The sequence below is a fragment of the Dromiciops gliroides genome, chromosome 2 (genome assembly GCF_019393635.1).
Source record: "Dromiciops gliroides isolate mDroGli1 chromosome 2, mDroGli1.pri, whole genome shotgun sequence".
In the NCBI taxonomy this organism is placed as follows: domain Eukaryota; kingdom Metazoa; phylum Chordata; class Mammalia; order Microbiotheria; family Microbiotheriidae; genus Dromiciops; species Dromiciops gliroides.
In genome coordinates, this window is record NC_057862.1 from 192761876 (window position 1) to 192779566 (window position 17691).

Genomic DNA, 17691 nt, shown 5'->3' on the forward strand with positions numbered 1-17691 from the left:
TTTAGAAATGCAATGAATCGGGGGCAGCTAGGTGGCGCAGTGGATAGAGTACTGGCCCTGGATTCAGGAGTACCTGAGTTCAAATCTGGCCTCAGACACTTAACACTTACTAGCTGTGTGACCCTGGGCAAGTCACTTAACCCCAATTGTCCTGCAAAAAAAAAAAGGTGATAAAAAAAAAGAAATGCAATGAATCCTAGATTCCAGATAATACAACAAAATCATTTTACAGATGAGGTAAAAAAAAACTAGGCAGTTCCCCAACTCCAGATTTATGATTTGTCCACTGCACTACAAAACAGGAGTAGGAATAGTGCCAGGGGAATGGGAGGAAGCCAGGGCCACTCCCCTGGGCTGAGCCCTATCACAGGATCTTGAGGGGCCAGGCCTTAGGGTACCTCTAAAGTAAGGGAAATCCCGCTGATATTTTCCTCACTATTTCTACCCACACTAATCTCTGCTCTCTCTGAGCTCTTGTGGCAAAAGGCGTAGTCTGAAGTCTTCTTGACTATTTTAAATGTGTCTTATTTTTCTAACTAGACTGTATGTTCCTTGAGGGCAGAGATATCGTGGTGGATAGGAAAGACGCATGGGAAGAGAGGCACTATGGGGAGGTAAGGTTGTTGTTGTCATTCAGTCACATCTGACTCTCCATGATCCCAATTGGGGTTTTCTTGGCAGAGATACTGGAGTGGATTACCATTTCCTTCTCCTGTTCATTTTACAGATGAGGAAACTGAGACAAACAGGGTTAAGTGACTTGCCCAGGGTCACACAGTTAGTAAGTGTATGAGGCCAGATTTGAACTCAGGAAGATGAGTCTTACTGACTCCAGGCCTATAACTCTAACCACTGAGTCACCTACTTGCCCTGAGGAATAAGGTAGCACCTTGGGATTTGAATTTAAGCATATCTTGGAGAAAGTGAGGTTGATGATCCAGCATAGCTCTGCCTCACTTAAATCCGATTCGCTCACAAGTCAAGACATCACCCTCATGATGTCTGTCATTGGTCCTCTTCAAGAACAGATGAAGAAGAACAAGAATAACCACAACCACAACCACAACCTTAACCAATCTGAGTGTAGAGATGGAGAGAGGTGGGTGGGGAAAAACAATCCTCCCTCAAGCTGTAGGTGATTGGTTAGGCAGCCATCTAGGAGCCAGTCTTCCTGCCCAGGATGTATTAGGGCTGGACTAAAGATCAGGAGACCTTTGAGTTCCCTGCCAACTACAGATCTGTGAGTCTCTGCTCTTATACTTGGACTCAGAAAATTTGACTTCATGAGTTAAAAAAAAAAAAAAGATGAGACCTGGTTAGACAGAATTTCTTATGAGAAATGGCTTAGTAGATTGTAAGCTTGATGTGAGTCAACACCAACACATGGGCAAGAAGGGCAAGGTGATCTTTGGCTACGTGGAGAAGCACAGCATCCAGAATGAGGATTGTCGTCCATATCTAGAGCACTGTGTTCAGTTCAGTTCTGGATGTCATGCTTTAGAAAAGCTATTGATAAGCTGGAAGTATTCAAGGCCAACTAAGGTGGTGAGGGGACTGGAGATCATGTCCTGTGAGAATAAGTGGAAGGAATGGGTGATGATTAGCCTGGAAGAGAGAATAGTTAGGGGTGACGGTAGCATGATAGGACTATTGGTCTCCCTGACTCAATGTCTTCTCCCTTGGATCCATCTTCCATTCACTGTCAAAGTGGTTTTCCTAAAGCAGACCCACAGAACCTTCTGTCACCCTCCTCAACAATCTCCGATGGTCCCCTATCACCTCCAGGATCAAATATGAAATTCTCGGGGCAGCTAGATGGCGCAGTGGATAGAGCACCGGCCCTGGATTCAGGAGTACCTGAGTTCAAATCCGGCCTCAGACACTTAACACTTACTAGCTGTGTGACCCTGGGCAAGTCACTTAACCCCAATTGCCTTACTAAAAAAAAAAAAATTAAAAAAAAATATGAAATTCTCTACCTGGTTTCTAAAGGTCTTCACAAGCCGGCCCTTCCCTCCCTTTCCAGTCTTCCTCTCTACTCCCTTCAACATACTCTGTGGGGTCCAATGACACAGGCTTCCTTGATGTTTCTTGAACAAGACCCTTGATTGGGACAGCTAGGTGGCGCAGTGGATAGAACACTGACCCTGGAGTCAGGAGGACCTGAATTCAAATGTGACCTCAGATACTTGACACTTACTAGCTGTGTGACCCTGGGCAAGTCACAACCCCAATTGCCTCACCAAAAAAAAAAAAAAAGCATGGGACAAGACACTTGATCTCCCTACTTCTGGCTATTCTCCATGCTCTCCCTCTTGTCTATGGTTCCTGGCTCCCCAGGCTTCTGGCTGAAATCCTACCTTCTACAGGTGTTTGCTTGTCCTCAATACTAGCACCTTTCCCTTGAGATTACATCCAATTTACCCTGTGTCCATTTTGCATGTACACAGTGCCTTGCATGTTGTTATCTCCACCATTAGAATATGAACTCCTTGGAGTCCAGGGATTGTATTTGTTTTTCTTTGTATCCCTGGTGCTTAGGATAGTGTTTGGAACATAGTAGGTGCTTAATAAATATTTGTTGACTTGATTTGACTATCTGAAGGTCTGCCACATGAAAGAGAGCTCCATTTGTCCCCAGAGAGCAGAAGTGCCAGGGAGTGAGCGGAAGAGTCAGAGAAGCTATCAGCTCAATGTAAGGAAATTTTGTTTCTACTGAAAATCAGACCCACAGAACCTTCTGTTGAGCCCTCCATCTCCACAGGAGACAAAAGTGAAAAGTTCATTCCTGTCGGCATAGATGACATGTACCTGCATTAAGCTGCTGCTCAGTAGGAGTGAGCTGTTTGAACTCCAACACAGCCAACATTCTGAATTTGTTTTGAATCTATGCCTTTATTTATTTATTCTTTTTTTTTTTTTGCAGGGCAATGAGGATTAAGTGACTTGCCCAGAGTAACACAGCTAGAAAGTATCAAGTGTCTGAGGCCAGATTTGAACTCAGGTCCTCTTGAATCCAGGGCCAGTGCTTTATCCACTGTGCCCAGCTAGCTGCCCCCTATGCCTTCTTTAATGAGACAAATGGAAACCTGCAGTTTTCTGGCAGTTTGGGCTTACAGTCCTCAGGTTAAATGACTTGCCCAAGGTCAACACAGCTGAAGCATAAGCTATCAAAAAGAGGAGCAGGCTATTTTTAGGAGGTGGTGGGCTCCCTCCCCCTCACTAGACATCAGACAGAGGCTGGATGACCACTTATAAGGGATGTGGATTTATGTTTCAGGTGCAGGTTGGATTAGATGGCTTTTGCATTCCCGACCACAGCTCTGAGATCCTCCATGATTCTGTTCTACTGCCCTAGGATCACCTCTATGGATAGTCTTCTGGGATTCCCCACCCCCCAGCAATGAAAGGTTCCTTCATGCCAGGGGTTCCACACTTACCTGTAACTGGAGGGAAGCCAGCAGCTGCTTCTTCCTTTGTTTACTCATCTCCTGGAGTTTGGTCCATCGATCCTGGCTATTTGCTATCCTTTCTCTGATCCTGAGCATGGAGGATTCTGGGTAAGGGCTATATTCTGCCTCTGTCCTCACCCAGAAATTAGAGCTCAAACACCCCACTGTTGTTGTTGTTGTTGAGTCAATGACTTGTGTCCAATTCCCCAAGACCCCATTTCGAGTCTTCTTGGTAAAGATACTGGATTGGTCTGCCATTTCCTTCTCCAGCTCATTTTGCATGAGGCAAGCAGGGTTAAATGACTTGCCCAGGGTCACACAGCTAGTCTGAGGCCATATTTGAACTCAGTTCCTCCTGATTTCAAGCCCAGCATTCTACACCGTGCCACCTAGCTGCCCCATACCACACATACTTGCAATTGCCTAATAAATACTTGTTCATTGAAATCCTAATTCTTTCTGGCCCCTTTTTCCCCCTTGGTTTGAGCTCCCGCTAGCTTCACCAACACACCCTATGCAAAATGGCAGAGAAGGTGAAGAAGACAACCCGAAGGCCCAGACCCCAGACTCACATATGGGTAGCAAAATGTTGGTTCTCTATCAGCCTCTCCCCATGGGACCTCAGGCGCTCTGCACGTGGACCCAAGGTCTCAAGGAGCTGGTCAAATTCCTGGTGTCGTTGCAACCAGCTCTGCACCTCGCCCACGTCCTCCTGAGCACACAGACATAGTGCTACTTCCAGGTGGCAGGAAGGAAGGCATTCTCCATCAATTCCACCCTCCACCCCTCTGAATGACAAACATAAGGAATCCCTTTTTCTCCTGAAGCCTGACGCTGCAGCTTCAACCTAGAACTTGGGTTACAGCCTCTGCTCTACCACTTGTTAATTGGGTATGTCATTTAATCTCTTTGGGCCTCAGTTTTCTCTGTAAAATGGAACTGATAACTTCTCATGCCAATGCCTTCCTTGTGGGGTTGTTGTGAGAATGAAATGAGATAATATTAACTAGAGCATGTTGAAAATCATAAACAGATAGGGGATCAGGAATGGACCTGGGATTTCATTGGCATAATGAACTCCCAGAGGAAAAAAGTTCTACTAAAGCAGGCCACCATCTTTTCTGCAACCCATAGTCTTAGAGAATCGTTTAGAGCCTAGCTTCTTAAACTGTGGGTCACAATTCCATGTGGGGTCCCATAACCAAATGTGGGGGTCACAAAATTTTTGGCAAGAGTAAAAGGTTATGTATACCTATTTTATATATTGATATATCCGGGTCACATAAAAATTTCTGGGGAAAAAGGGTTCACGAGTGGAAAAAGTTGAAGAAGTCCTGGTTTAGATCATGGAGAGGTTCATTGGCCTGCCTAGGGTCACACAACAGGCATGAGTCAGAGGCAGCATGAACCCATATATTTAGGGCTCTGAGGCCAGTTCACCATTTGCTATGTCCTGGTGCCTCTCAGATCACAAATGTGAGTAATTATTATTCTGATCCCGGGGTTCTCAGAATCAACCCCCCCACCCCCAGCCTAGCTCCATATCCCAAAGTGGGTCAGTCCGGGCTCGACTGTGTACCCCAAGGCTGTCCAGGCGGAGGAATGCCTCATGGTTGGCACAGGCGGCACTGAAGCCATCTGCTTCTCGCACAAACATCTGTAGTTCCAGCCCTCGCTGCAGCCACCCATGGTGCTGCTTCCATGCCACGTCCACTCTGTGAGCCTGCTGACCCAGCTGCTTCACAGTGCTTGCCACCGCTTGGGTCTCCTGTGGTTCCAGGTTGGCTAGCTGTTGGCCCCGAGCCTCCAGCTGTCTCATCCTGTCCAGGGCAAGGAATAACAAATGGAGCCTTAATCAGCTCTTCTCCTCCCCTATTCCCTAATCTAATTAATTCTCTTATCTTTCATATTGGAAATATCCTGTTACCCTTCACTGGGGAAGAGGGATTCAGGATATCCTCATGTGTGTTATTTATATTAATATTCTAATGCAGAGGCGTCAAACACTCAACCCACAGGCCACAACAGTGCCAGATTAAAATGCCACTGGGAAATACTTAACAAAATAAATAGAAATACAATAGAACATTGATAATTTTAATACAGGATTTCCCAAGTCAATATCCAGTCCCTTGGTCCTTCTGCATGGTTTAATGGCTACCATTCCCTACTCTCTTTATTGGTGATTGTCTTCCTGGGCCTCTCACTTTAGGAAAGAACCCAGCCATCATTTACCTCACTCATTGCCTGGACTTTATATCCCAAATCCTCCTCCTCCTCCTCCTCCTTTTTTTTGTGGGCCAATGAGGGTTAAGTGACTTGCCCAGGGTCACACAGCTAGTACATGTCAAGTGTCTGAGGTTGGATTTGAACTCAGGTCCTCCTGAATCCAGGGCCAGTGCTTTATCCACTGCACCACCTAGCTGCCCCTCCTTTTCCTTCTTGACTTCCATTGTGCCACCTCCCTGTAACCTCCTTCTGTCTGGTCTGTCCGGTCTGTCTGGTCTGTTTGGTCCATCTATCCGCCCACCCAATCATCCATCTGTCCATCCATCTACTAGTTTTCTGTCTACCCACCTCCCTATCATCACACAGATAGTAAGGGTCAGAGGTAAGATTTGAACATGGGTCTTAGTGACTCCAAATCCACTCTATCTGCCATGCTACCACTTGAACAAATTAAAGCATTTGGAGGCTTTATTATATTTATAGTGGTGAGGACACTAGGCTCGTCAGATGATCCATTTAACCCCTGGAAGTTGAATTTGGGGCATAAGATGACTCTGAAGAGCTGAGGGAATACCATGGGATTATTCCACCTTGATTTAAGAGCGTAGGCCACTCCAGACCAGAGTGGCTTAGACCTCTCAGGGGCTGAGAGCAGATCCTATGTCCTATGTGCCTTGTCTCCTTGTCTTGTGTCAGGAGTTTCATGTTGAGTCTCCTCAGAAACTTTGGGGGTGCGTGAGCTAAGCCTTACTAATGAAAATGGTCAGCCTTAGACAAGAAACTCCTGTGGAGGCTCCCTCTGCTCCCCAACTCCAGCCTCCCTCTTCCTAGGCTGCCCTTACCTTTCCTGCTGGGCCCGGATCTCTTCCAGCACCTCTCTGTGCTCCTCCAGCAGTTGCTTGGCAGAGGCCACATCCACGCCCATCTCCTTGTTATCCAGCTGAGACTGAATGCCCTCTGCCCATAGCAGCAGCTGCCGACTCTCCCTCAGGAAGTTGTGCCCTGCCTGGGCCTGGATCTGGGCCTGAGCCGCCTGGGCAGCCCTTTCCCGCACTCGCTTCAGCAAGGCCTGCAGGGTCTCCACTTGTTCCCACAATACTGGGCTCCCTGTAGGGCTTGTCTCTTCAATCCTGGGGCACAAGGTAGCCTGGTTGCCTTGGAAGGACTGGAAGTCTCTCTCTCTCTCTCTCTCTCTCTCTCTCTCTCTCTCTCTCTCTCTCACACACACACACACACACACACACACACACACATACACACACACACACACACACACACACACCATCCCCAAATCCTTTCTGGTCAAGCCTACAGTGATGAGACTATTCAAGGAGAAAATGTGTTCATTCATTTTCTCTGTCTGTCTATCTCTCTGTACCACCCCCCACCCCACCCCACCAAGGATCCCTCATTATGCTTGGGGTAGGGGCAGTAAAAGTTCCCTCTAAATCTTTCAGCTCTCCACTCCCCACCATTCTTCCTCAACCCTGTCACCACCTCCTCCCCCATCTCGACTTTCATTTATTTATTTTTTTATTTATTTGCTGGCCCTGTGATTCTATTGGAGTTCTGATCCCAGTGAGGAAACTCCCTCTGGTTCATCACAGCCTATGATTTTTAGAGTTCCCTGGAGCACTGAGAAGTTAAGTTCAGGCTCCACACAGCTGGACATGATTGGAACACAAATCTTTCTGATTCAAAGTGTGGTACTCTAACCGCGGATGCCTTGCTATGTGTTTTTGCCTTTACTTAGTATTTTTATCAGTGTAGGACACTTCCTCCAATTGATGAGCAAACAACTCATTTGGAATTTATGGTTTTAGCAAGTTGCCTAAGGCTCTGAAGGTTGGAATGGCTTGTTCTGAGGTTATGAGGGGACAGTGTGTCTCAGAGGCAGGCCTTCCTGACTCCCTGGACGGCCAATCTCTTCCTCTCTACTCTATACACCCGCTACTACTTGTCCCTCCTCCAGAACCCTCCTGGGCCCAGATCCTACTTGGTCACCACACTGACGAGGTAACAGATTTTGCGCTCCAGCACCAAGATCTCATGCTGGGTTGAGTGCAGGGAACGTCGCCCGCTGCTGCCCACTGAGTCCGCTGGCCTCATGGACTCTAGCTTCACCAGAACATCCTGAAGCTGGCTCTGGGTGGATCCACATTCCTGCAGGAAGCTGTGCACGTCCACCATGCTTGCCAGGTGCAATCCCTTCTCCTCCTTCAGTGCCTCCAGCTGCTCCCATCTATGCAGGGAGCACAGACCAGCAGCTCAGCCTTGCTGAGACATCTTGCCCTCCCCTGCCTCCTGGCAGGCCCCATTCACCAGAGGTTTCTAGACTAACCTTCACCCTATCTGAAGTTTATCTGGTCTCCGCTACCATTAGTCTCCTCAAACCCTGGGTCTATTCAAGGACCTCTGCTCAATCTTAGATCTTCTCTCCTAACCTCCTTGAGATGGCTTCATTTTCTGTCTGTGTGCTCTCAGCACCTGGTACTCTGCCTGGCGAATAGAAGGCACTTGAAAAGAACTTGTGCATTGATTGGTTTTTCTCTCTTCCCTCTCTGTTTTTATCAATGTTCCTTGTTTTTATATCCTATTAACTTCCAAATATTCCCCTCCCCAGAAACACTGCCCAGCAAACATTCCCTCATAATAAAGATTGAAAAAAAATTCAGCAAAACCAACTGACCCATTAATCTAACACAAAGGCTTCATCTGATAGCATATGCACCATTGCACACCCATAGTCCCCCACCTCTCTCATAAAAGGAAGAGGACACATTTTCTCATCACCCAGGGCCAACCTTGGTACTTAGTTTTGTTGTTCACTTCCAGACCTTTTGATCCCATCCCAGGGATCAAAGTAAATAAGCACCAGAGACACCTGCCTCTTTTTTTTCTTCCCATTTTGAACTCCCGCTCTTGTCTTACCTCTGACCAAGTTCCTGTTGCCACTGCTGGATCCGGGCTGCATGATCAGGAATTCTCTGCCTCAGTTTTTCTGCTGAGCTGCTGATCTCTGCCAAGTGTCCTTTCCCCACAGCCAGAGCAATGAGGAAATTCTGAGTGAGGGGACAAGAAGGATTGGGAGGAGAGGGAGTGCTCTGAATAGGTTCTTTCTCCTCATCCACATCTCTACAGGCCCCATCTCCTAGCACAGGAAAACAGGGAGAACTTCTCATCCTGTTTCTTCATGGTGGTCCCTCAGTACTTCAGTTTAATCATTTTTCAGTCACATCCTACTCTTTGTGACCCCATTTAGCATTTTCTTGGCAAAGATACTGGAGAGGTTTGTCATTTCCTTCTCCAGCTCATTTTACAGATGAGGAGACCGAGGCAAACAGGTTAAGTGATTTGCCCAGGGTCATACAGCTAGTAAGTGGCTGAGGCTAGATTTGAACTCATGAAGATGAGTCTTCCTGACTCCAGGCCTGGCTCTTAATCCACTGCGCCACCTCAGTCCTACCCCTTCCTGAAGAGGCCAGAACCATTGTTCCAGAACCAGGGAATTAGGTCCCTGCAGGAGTGAGGGGAATGGGCCAGAGGCCCCTCAAATCTGTGGTTACTCAAGGCCAAAATCACCAACATGAACCTGTAGGACAATGGCACCAGAGGTGAAGAATAGAAGGAATTGGGGGTTCATGATTTAGATCAGGGAGCGACATATGAGGTCAGCTACCAGAGGTGTCAAACCCAGTGCCCCACAGGCCCCATAGCTCCCGGGTCCTCCCCACCAGATTAAAATGGGTTTCGGGAAGTCAAAATAAATTTTAAAACAAATACAATGTAGATATCGATGTGTGGTTTTCTAAGTCAGTATGCAGCCCACGGGGATCTGTTTCTATTTGAATTTGACCCCACTGAGCTAGTTCAAGCCCCTCATTTTACACGTCGTAAAACAGGGGTCAGGAGACATGAAGGACCTTCTCGAGGTCACAAAGTAAATAAGCAGCCAAAGTAGGATTTGAATCCAGGTCTTCTGACTTTAAAGGCAATAGAAAGAATATTAAATTTGGAGTAAGAGGACTTGGGTTCAAATCCCAGGTGGTGTGTGTGTGTGTGTGTGTGTGTGTGTGTGTGTGTGTGTGTGTATGAGAGAAAGAAAGAGAGAGAGAGAGAGAGAGAGAGAGAGAGAGAGAGCGCTCACAGGCGGGAGAGCTAAAGAGGCAGCTGGGATTTGTACCACTTATGTATGTGACTATGTGACTTTGGGCAAATGACTTAATCTGGAAATGAAAAGGCCTGAGGGGAGAGAAGAAAATCACAGATGAGGTGAAAGAATAGGGGCTCAAATGCTCAAGAAGCCTCTTTCCTCCAGGGTAGGGCTGTACTTGAGCCAGTCCCAAGAGCTGATTGTTAAAATTTCTTTCTTTCTTAATCTTTTTTTTGGGGGGGCAATGAGGGTTAAGTGACTTGTCCAAGGTCACACAGCTAGTACCTGTCAAGTGTCTGAGGCCAGATTTTGAACTCAGGTCCTCCTGAATCCAGGGCCAGCGCTTTATACACTGCCCCACCTAGCTGCCCGATTGTTAAATTTTCAGAGTGAGCATTTACACCTTGTAAATGGGCAGATGCTACAAATGGGAGCTTGATATGTAAAACTATAGTTTTGTTGATAGTCTAAATGGTGTTAAACTGAAATAGAAAGGGATCCCTGTAGACCTCAAAGTAACTTAGAAAATCACAAGTTATCATTATTTATGTTGTATTATATTTTTATTTACTTTTTTTAAATTATTTTTTTTTATTTTATTAAAAAAATTTGTGTGTGTGGGGGGGGGACAATAAGGATTAAGTGACTTGGCCAGGGTCACATAGCTAGTAAGTGTCAAATGTCTGAGGCCAGATTTGAACTTAGATCCTCTTGAATCCAGGGCCGTGCTTTATCCACTGCACCACCTAGCTGCCCCTCCCAATTACATTTTAATCTGTTTCTACTGCACTGAGGTTTTGCTGGTTGAGGCCCACTGGCTTTGAGTTTGACACCTTTGATCTAAACTCAAGAAAGTGATGGAAAATATGTTAATAATGCAGATTAAATTTGAAAATGTGTCCTGAACTTTTTTTGTTGTTTGTTGAGATCTGGTAGTTAAACATTTTACTAGCATGCCCATGGCTATACCTCAAATTTATTCCTGTCGACCTCTGCATTCTCAGCCTGGGGGTTCAGGGTCTGGAACAGCACTGTCTGGTCCTCTAGCCAGGACTGGAGTTCTCCACAAGAGTCATAGAAGCAGAATAGGGTAGACATTTCTTCTAGCCGGGTCCTGCGATGCTAAAAACAGAAAGGCCCTGGGGTGCCTCAGGATGAAGACAAAGGCATCCAGCAGAGAGAACAGAGTGGTGTCCCCTGCAACCGGCTCCCTCCAGGCATTGAGTCGAGGTTAGATGGGAAAAACCTGCTGTTTCTCAGGTCCTTGGCCCAAGGACCTCCTTGAGCTCTCCAGTCTTACTGTTCAAGGCCCCAGCCCCTCCCCCATAATTTCATGCTTTCCCAGGCTTCATATGCACAGAACTAGATGCTCTGAGGGTTGTGGACAATGAATGAAGGAGAGAATGAGGGGCATTCATAGGGCTGTTAACTTGGCCTTTGCTTTAGCCAGCAGTTCTCAAAGTTTTGGCCCCAGGGTCTCTTGAGTTCTTGAGAATCTCTGAATGCAATTTTTTTTTGCAACATGACTTATATGGAATTATGTTTTACATAATTTCATACGTAGAATTGATATCCTATTGCTTGCCTTCTCAGTGGCTTGGGGAGGGACTGGAAGGGGGAAGAGAATTGGAACTCAAAATTTAAAAAAAGAATATTAAAAATAAATAATAAATTTAAAATAACATTAAAAATTATCAAGTTCTAGGGAGATTTTAATTTATGTGGGCTTTATCTATTGATATTTACCATTTTAGAAATAAAACTACTTTAGTATTATTATGAAAATAGTTGGGTTTTTTTTTTTGACCTTGCAGATCCTCAGAAAGTGTCTCAGGGACCCACACTTTGAGAACTCCTGCTTCAGAGGTGGCAAGGACATAAATCCAGTACCTGTGCCAGGGTCTGCAGGCCCTGGTACTCCTGGTTCAGGTGGTCCTGGGTCTTGCGGATTGTTTCAGGGTCAAAATGAAGATCCAGTTCCAATGGGCTGGTGATCTCCTGAGTGCCCCAGTGGACAGATCGCTGTGAGGACATCTGCCTGGTTTCCTGGCTCCTTGGTCTTTCATAGAAGGGGTTCATCAGTGATGCCACCTGTGCCAATCGAGGGCTAATGTGACCACTGAGCAGCTTCCCCCGAAGAATGAAGTTTCATGTGTGAGTGTATATGGTCTTTTTAAAAATTTAATTTAGTTTGTTTTCAGTTGACAAGTTTTATTTTTCTCCCCTCAATTATCGCCATCCCTCGCCCAAATTGAAGAAATGGATAAAAGATACCCATAGTCAAGCAAGCAGAGAATTTATGTCTCTCAGAATGAGGTTGGGTTGGGTTTTTTGGTTTGGTTTTTTTCAGACTGGACCTTGTTCTCTGGCCTAGACCGGAAGTGCTGGCACTCAGGGACCCAACCCCACTGCTGACTGGCACGTCCTCAAGCAGTCAGACGGCCAGGCTCCTGAGGGCACCACACTGGTGCCAGACTTAGAGCCGACTGACCAAATGGGCTTTAGCCCTGCTGCAGCTCAGAATCCGGAGCTCAGGTGATCCTCCAGCCTCAGCTTCCCCAATATGGGCACAGGCCACAAGAGCGGAGCATGTAAAAGCTCTGGTGCCCACCAACTGTGGGACTGAGCCCACAATTGGCCCCTATACTTCTAGTCTGTACCAGATAAGGAAGGCTGATCTCAAACAAAACAAAACAAAACAAAAAACAACCCAAAGTCCAAAACAAACAAGAAAATCCACCCTTATTCTGTAAGACATGCATTTCTAGAAATGACCAAAAAGGGAATTTGCTTGGCTTGACTATTTGTGCACAGAAGGAGGCTGCGGAAGCAGTACCTGAGGAGGTTCGAGCTCTGTAACATAGCTTATTGGCACTTCTGCCTGGCAACCTTCTGGGTCCTTTAGCCTCCAGGTGGAAGGACCTGTCTTGGCAACCAGCTCCAGGATGTCTCCTCGGTTCCAGGTGAGGTTCTCCCCTAGAGAGAGAAGTGTTCTGAGTATAGCATGGGATGGAGGGAGGAGGGGAAGCTGAGAGTCAGTAGCTGCCCTTTTCTATCAATCAAATAATTGATAAGTATTTATTGAACACTCTGTACCCAGTACTGCCTGCTGAAGTGAGTGAACGTAGTACAAGTGTTACACATGGGCCTTGCCCTGGAAGATTCCAAGTTAGGAAGAAGTTGGGAGATTGTGGCTGCCTCAGCCTCCCCTTTTCGCAGTGCTTAGGCTATTCCTGAGGAACTGGTATAGAGGAAAAGGAGTGGATATTGATCAAACAAACAACCAGAACATATTGAGTACCTACTATGTGCCACCAACTGTGCTAAGTAATGGGGATATGAAGATAACAATTAGATATTCACTGCCCTCAGGAGGCTTACACTCTATCAGAGATACTACACATACATACACACACACAAATATGTACAAAAATATGCAAAAGAAATACCAAGTGATGTGAGTTTGGGGAAAGTATCCCCAGCCCTTACCACAATGACTGGCACATAGTAGGCACTTTATCTATGTTGATTGATTGATTGCTAGTAACTGGGGGTGGGGAGTGGGTCATGATAGGCCTCATGTGGGAGGTGGTGCTCGAGTTGAGTCTTAAAGGAAGTTAGGAATGAGTATTTCTAAAGACTGGGGAAACACTGAGGTGGTATGAAAGAGGGGTGATCAGCTTCATTAGAGCCAGGGGAGATATCATGCTTTTCCAGTCTCCAAAGTGTCTGATCCCCTTGGGCAGGGTCAGGCAGAAGGGGGAGAGTGGAGGCTGTTTTTCCACCCACACTTTTCTGACCAGATGAGGAAGGAGCCCACGGTGCCCTCAGAGCCCATTCTTCAACCCTGGGTACCTCTGTATGTGAAGCGCATCCTGACCCGGAGCTGATGGCCAGACACTGCTGAGGCTTCTGAGGTCTGTGTCCAGCCCTGGGACTTCTTGACTCCTTCCCCATCCACCGGACTCCAGACTCCCTGGCTTTCCACCTGGAGGAGGGGACAGCTCTGATCAGAGCTCCAGGTGGGCTTCTTATCACTCACCACCCCCTAGGCCAGAATCTCTGCAGAGCTAGCACTCTTGCTCTGTCTCTCTGTCTCTGTCTGTCTCTCTCTCTCTGTTCATCCCTTACCCAGGAGATTGAGTGAAGCTCTGAAGTGGATCAAGTGAGGAGCTACAGACTGTAAGTAATTGAGAAAAAAAAGACCCTCAGAGCAGCTAGTTGGCATAGTGGATAGAGCTTTGGACTGGGAGTCAGAAAGACTTCAATTCTACCTCTGACATAAACTGTGTGACCCTGGGCAACTCACTTACCTTGTCTAAGCCTTAGTTTCCTCATCTGTAAGATAAAAGGGGTTAGGCAGAACCTTGAAGGTCCTTGTTAGTTCTGAATCTTTGATCATATTATATTGTGGATACTCTGTGCCTAGCAAGATGTTGAGAACTTTGTGAATAATAAATTAAGTATGTAAGCAGAATGGAGAGATCTGGGCTTTGGTCCAAGGTGCTGGCATTTGATGGGGTGGGGCATACACTTTCTCCTTCTGCCTTCCTTGGAAATACCTCCTAACCCTCCATGTTCCTGAACCAATAGGCCCATTGGTCCTGGACAACTGAACCCATTCTCAGGGTATGGGCAGTGTGACTGTCCTTTGTGCTGCCTGCCACTGAAGTCAATCTTCCTCCACCCCAATGAAATTTGCTCCAGGCATAAGAATCCCTAGTTGTGACTTTGAGAGTGAGGTATAGTACTGGCGCACAAAGAATTTATAAGCCTTTTGGGGGAAATGAGGCATACCCATGGGCAGGTAAGTGGCTCAATGGATAGAATGCCTGGCCTAGAGTCAGAAAGCCTCATCTTCCCAAGTTCAAATCTGGCCTCAGACACTTACTAGCTGTGTGACCCTAGGCAAGTCACTTAACCTGATTTGCATCAGTTCCTCATCTGTAAAATGAGTTGGAGAAGGAAATGGCAAGCCACACCAGTATCTTTGCAAGAAAACACCAAATGGGGTCAAGAAAAGTCAGACACAACTTTAAAAAAATGACTGAATAGCAATAACAAAAACTAGTAATAACAATAGCCCCTACATCAGGGTTGTAATGAGGATCAAGTGAATTAAAGTGTTTTGTAAACCTTAAAATATTGTATTAATATCTGGGAGACTTTAGTAGAGGGAACTCTTTGTGACGAAATCACATCCTCCAACACAGATGGGCCCCCTGCTCTGCAACCTATTGTCTTAGAGAATTACCTAGAGCATTAAGAGGTTAAATGATTTATTTAAGAGTTATATAGAAAAGATGTGTCAGAGGTAGGACCTGAACCTAGGTCTTCCTGACTCCAAGGCCAACTCTATTCATTCTACCATGCTGCCTTTCATAAAACATACATTTTAGCTGTCATTATTTATCCATTTATTTATTCATTCATCCATTTATCTATTTATTTATTTAGTAGTTGTAGTAGTGGTAGTGGTAGTAGTCATAGTGGTGGTGGTAGTGGTAGTAATTTATAGTATAGTAGTAGTAGTAGTTGTTATTGTTGTCATTGTTATGGTCTTCCATGTTGATCAGTGAAGGAGGGTTAGCTAGGTTGCTGTGGGTTGATGGCACAATACAATATTGGGAGGTTTGTGAAGACCCAAGTAGGCTTTTGAGTAAAACTGTAGTTTCAGCGAAGGGGACTTAAAAAGAATATCATGAACTGGTTTCAAGGGGCAAAAAAGCTTAAAAGCAAAGGTGAGAGAAGTGAAAGAAAAGTAAGCTAGCAGCAGATATTCCAGCAGGTGTTGGCCATTGGAAGCTTAGTTCAGGAAAACTGAGGCTCCTGAGTGCCATGAAGATTCAAACAAAGTGGCCTTTGGGACCTAAACCAAAAAAAAAAATCCTTATTTCCCAGAGACCTAATGATCTATAACAGTGGTTGTCAAACTTTTTGGTCTCAGAACCCTTTTACACTTTTGTTTGTTTGTTTGTTTGTTTTCAGGGCAATGAGGGTTAAGTGACTTGCCCAGGGTCACACAGCTAATAAGTGTCAAGTGTCTGAGGCTGGATTTGAACTCAGGTCCTCCTGAATCCAGGGCCAGTGCTTTATCCACTGCGCCACCTAGTTGCTCCCCTTTTACACTTTTAAAATTATTGAGGACTCCCCCCAAAGAGCTTTGGTTATATGAATTATATCTATTGGTATTTACCATATTTGAAATTAAATCCTTAATTTGTGAGCTCTTTGAGGTCAGAGACTGTCTTCTGCCTCTTTTTGCTTTAGCACAGTGCTTGGCACACAGTAGGTGCTTAACAGATGCTTATTGATTCACTAAAGCATCTTAGTAGTATTATGAAAATAGTTTTGACCTGGAGGATCCCTTGAAAGGATCTCAGAAACCCATATAACACTCGGAAAACGGCTGATCCAAAGGAGAAGGCTCAGTCTAGGCCTCAAAGGGGCAGTAAGGTGGACCATCAAGAATAGTGAGTTCAAAGGTCACAGGAGCAGAGATTTAGAGCTGGTAGGGACATTTCAGGTCATTGAGTCCAACTCCCTCATTTTACTAATGAGATGTCAGAAGCTAGGATGGATGGGAAACTTAGGTTTTCTTGAGTCCAAATTCAATGCTCTCTATATAAGGTATGAGAGAATAATAACCACTAATAACTCACATGCACATTGCACTTCAAGGTTTGCATGGGCTCATTTGATCCCCTTACCTTGTGAGACAGATGCCATTTTTACTACCTTCATTTTAGAGATGAAACTAAGAAACTAAGGCAGATGGAGGTTAGGTGACTTGCCCAGGGTCACACAGCTAGTAAAGTGTCTCTGGTGGAATTTGAACTAGAGTCTTCCTGAGGTTGAAGAAGACTGATAAAAGGATCATGTTTCAGTTATTTCTGGAAGCGTAGATCATTGATTTAGAACAAGAAGTGGTTTTAGAGATGATCTAGTTTAACCCCACCATTTTATAGATAAGGAAATTGAGGCTCAGAGAGGGGAAGTGATTTCCCCAGTCTCACAAAGTTAATTAGTAGCAGATCGATCTTGGGTCCTCTAACTTCAGTCATCAAGATGTCATAGTAGATAGCACACCAGGGCTGGAGAAGTCAGAAAGACCCAAGTTCAAATCCATTCTCAGGCACTTATTAGCTGTGTGACCCTGGGCAAATCACTTCACCCTGTTTGCCTCAGTTTCCTCATCTGTAAAATGAGCTGGAGAAGGAAATGGCAAACCATTCTAGTATCTTTGCCAAGAAAACCCCAAATGGGGCCATGGAGAGTTGGACACAACTGAAAAAAAATGACTGGAACAACAACAATCTCTGATTTCAAATACTGTTCATTCCATTCCATTAGGCTGCTCCATTGTGAATGGTCTAGAGCTTTGAATCATTTCCCATTCCTCCTGGGTTTGAGGACTTGGAGTGAAGTCCTCAATCTGGTGCATTGCTCATCCTTTTTTCCCATCTCAACAATGCCAAGCTCATTACCGTGAGTGGGGCTTGGGTGGCCGCCGTCTGGGCTTGCTCCTCTAGCCGCCTCACCTCCAGCCCACAGGCCCACACTTCTCGCTCCAATCGCTGGTGACGCTGGAGCAGGGCAGACACGCCAGCTCCATCTTTCCCATAGTCCTCACTGGCCAAGAGGGACTGTTCCTCCTGCAGCCATGATTCTACCTCACTCACATCTGCAAAATACTGGACCCAAAAGATAGAGGAAGAGATGTGCTCCAGGCCACCAGCACAGAAGAGGTACTCCCTTACTGTCCAATGGTCCTTTCCAAGGGGCCCACTACTTTTGCTCTTTTGCCTTACACAAGGAGGCCAGCCCCAGGGTCCTTCCGCCATGGTGAGCTTTTTC

General features: G+C 45.8%; 1 protein-coding gene across 1 annotated transcript in view; it reads right to left on the minus strand.

Moving 5' to 3' along the window:
• The window catches only part of SPTBN5 (spectrin beta, non-erythrocytic 5), a 104060-nt gene that overhangs the window by 69854 nt on the left and 16515 nt on the right, over positions 1 to 17691 (minus strand). The window contains exons 11-21 of the mRNA XM_043980561.1: positions 17322 to 17528; positions 13690 to 13822; positions 12671 to 12810; positions 11725 to 11925; positions 10804 to 10956; positions 8613 to 8743; positions 7678 to 7923; positions 6524 to 6811; positions 5032 to 5272; positions 4025 to 4164; positions 3441 to 3540 (exon numbers count right to left, since the gene is read on the minus strand). Of these exons, the coding sequence (XP_043836496.1) occupies positions 3441 to 3540; positions 4025 to 4164; positions 5032 to 5272; positions 6524 to 6811; positions 7678 to 7923; positions 8613 to 8743; positions 10804 to 10956; positions 11725 to 11925; positions 12671 to 12810; positions 13690 to 13822; positions 17322 to 17528 (1980 nt within the window). The remainder of the gene's footprint in view (positions 1 to 3440; positions 3541 to 4024; positions 4165 to 5031; positions 5273 to 6523; positions 6812 to 7677; positions 7924 to 8612; positions 8744 to 10803; positions 10957 to 11724; positions 11926 to 12670; positions 12811 to 13689; positions 13823 to 17321; positions 17529 to 17691) is intronic.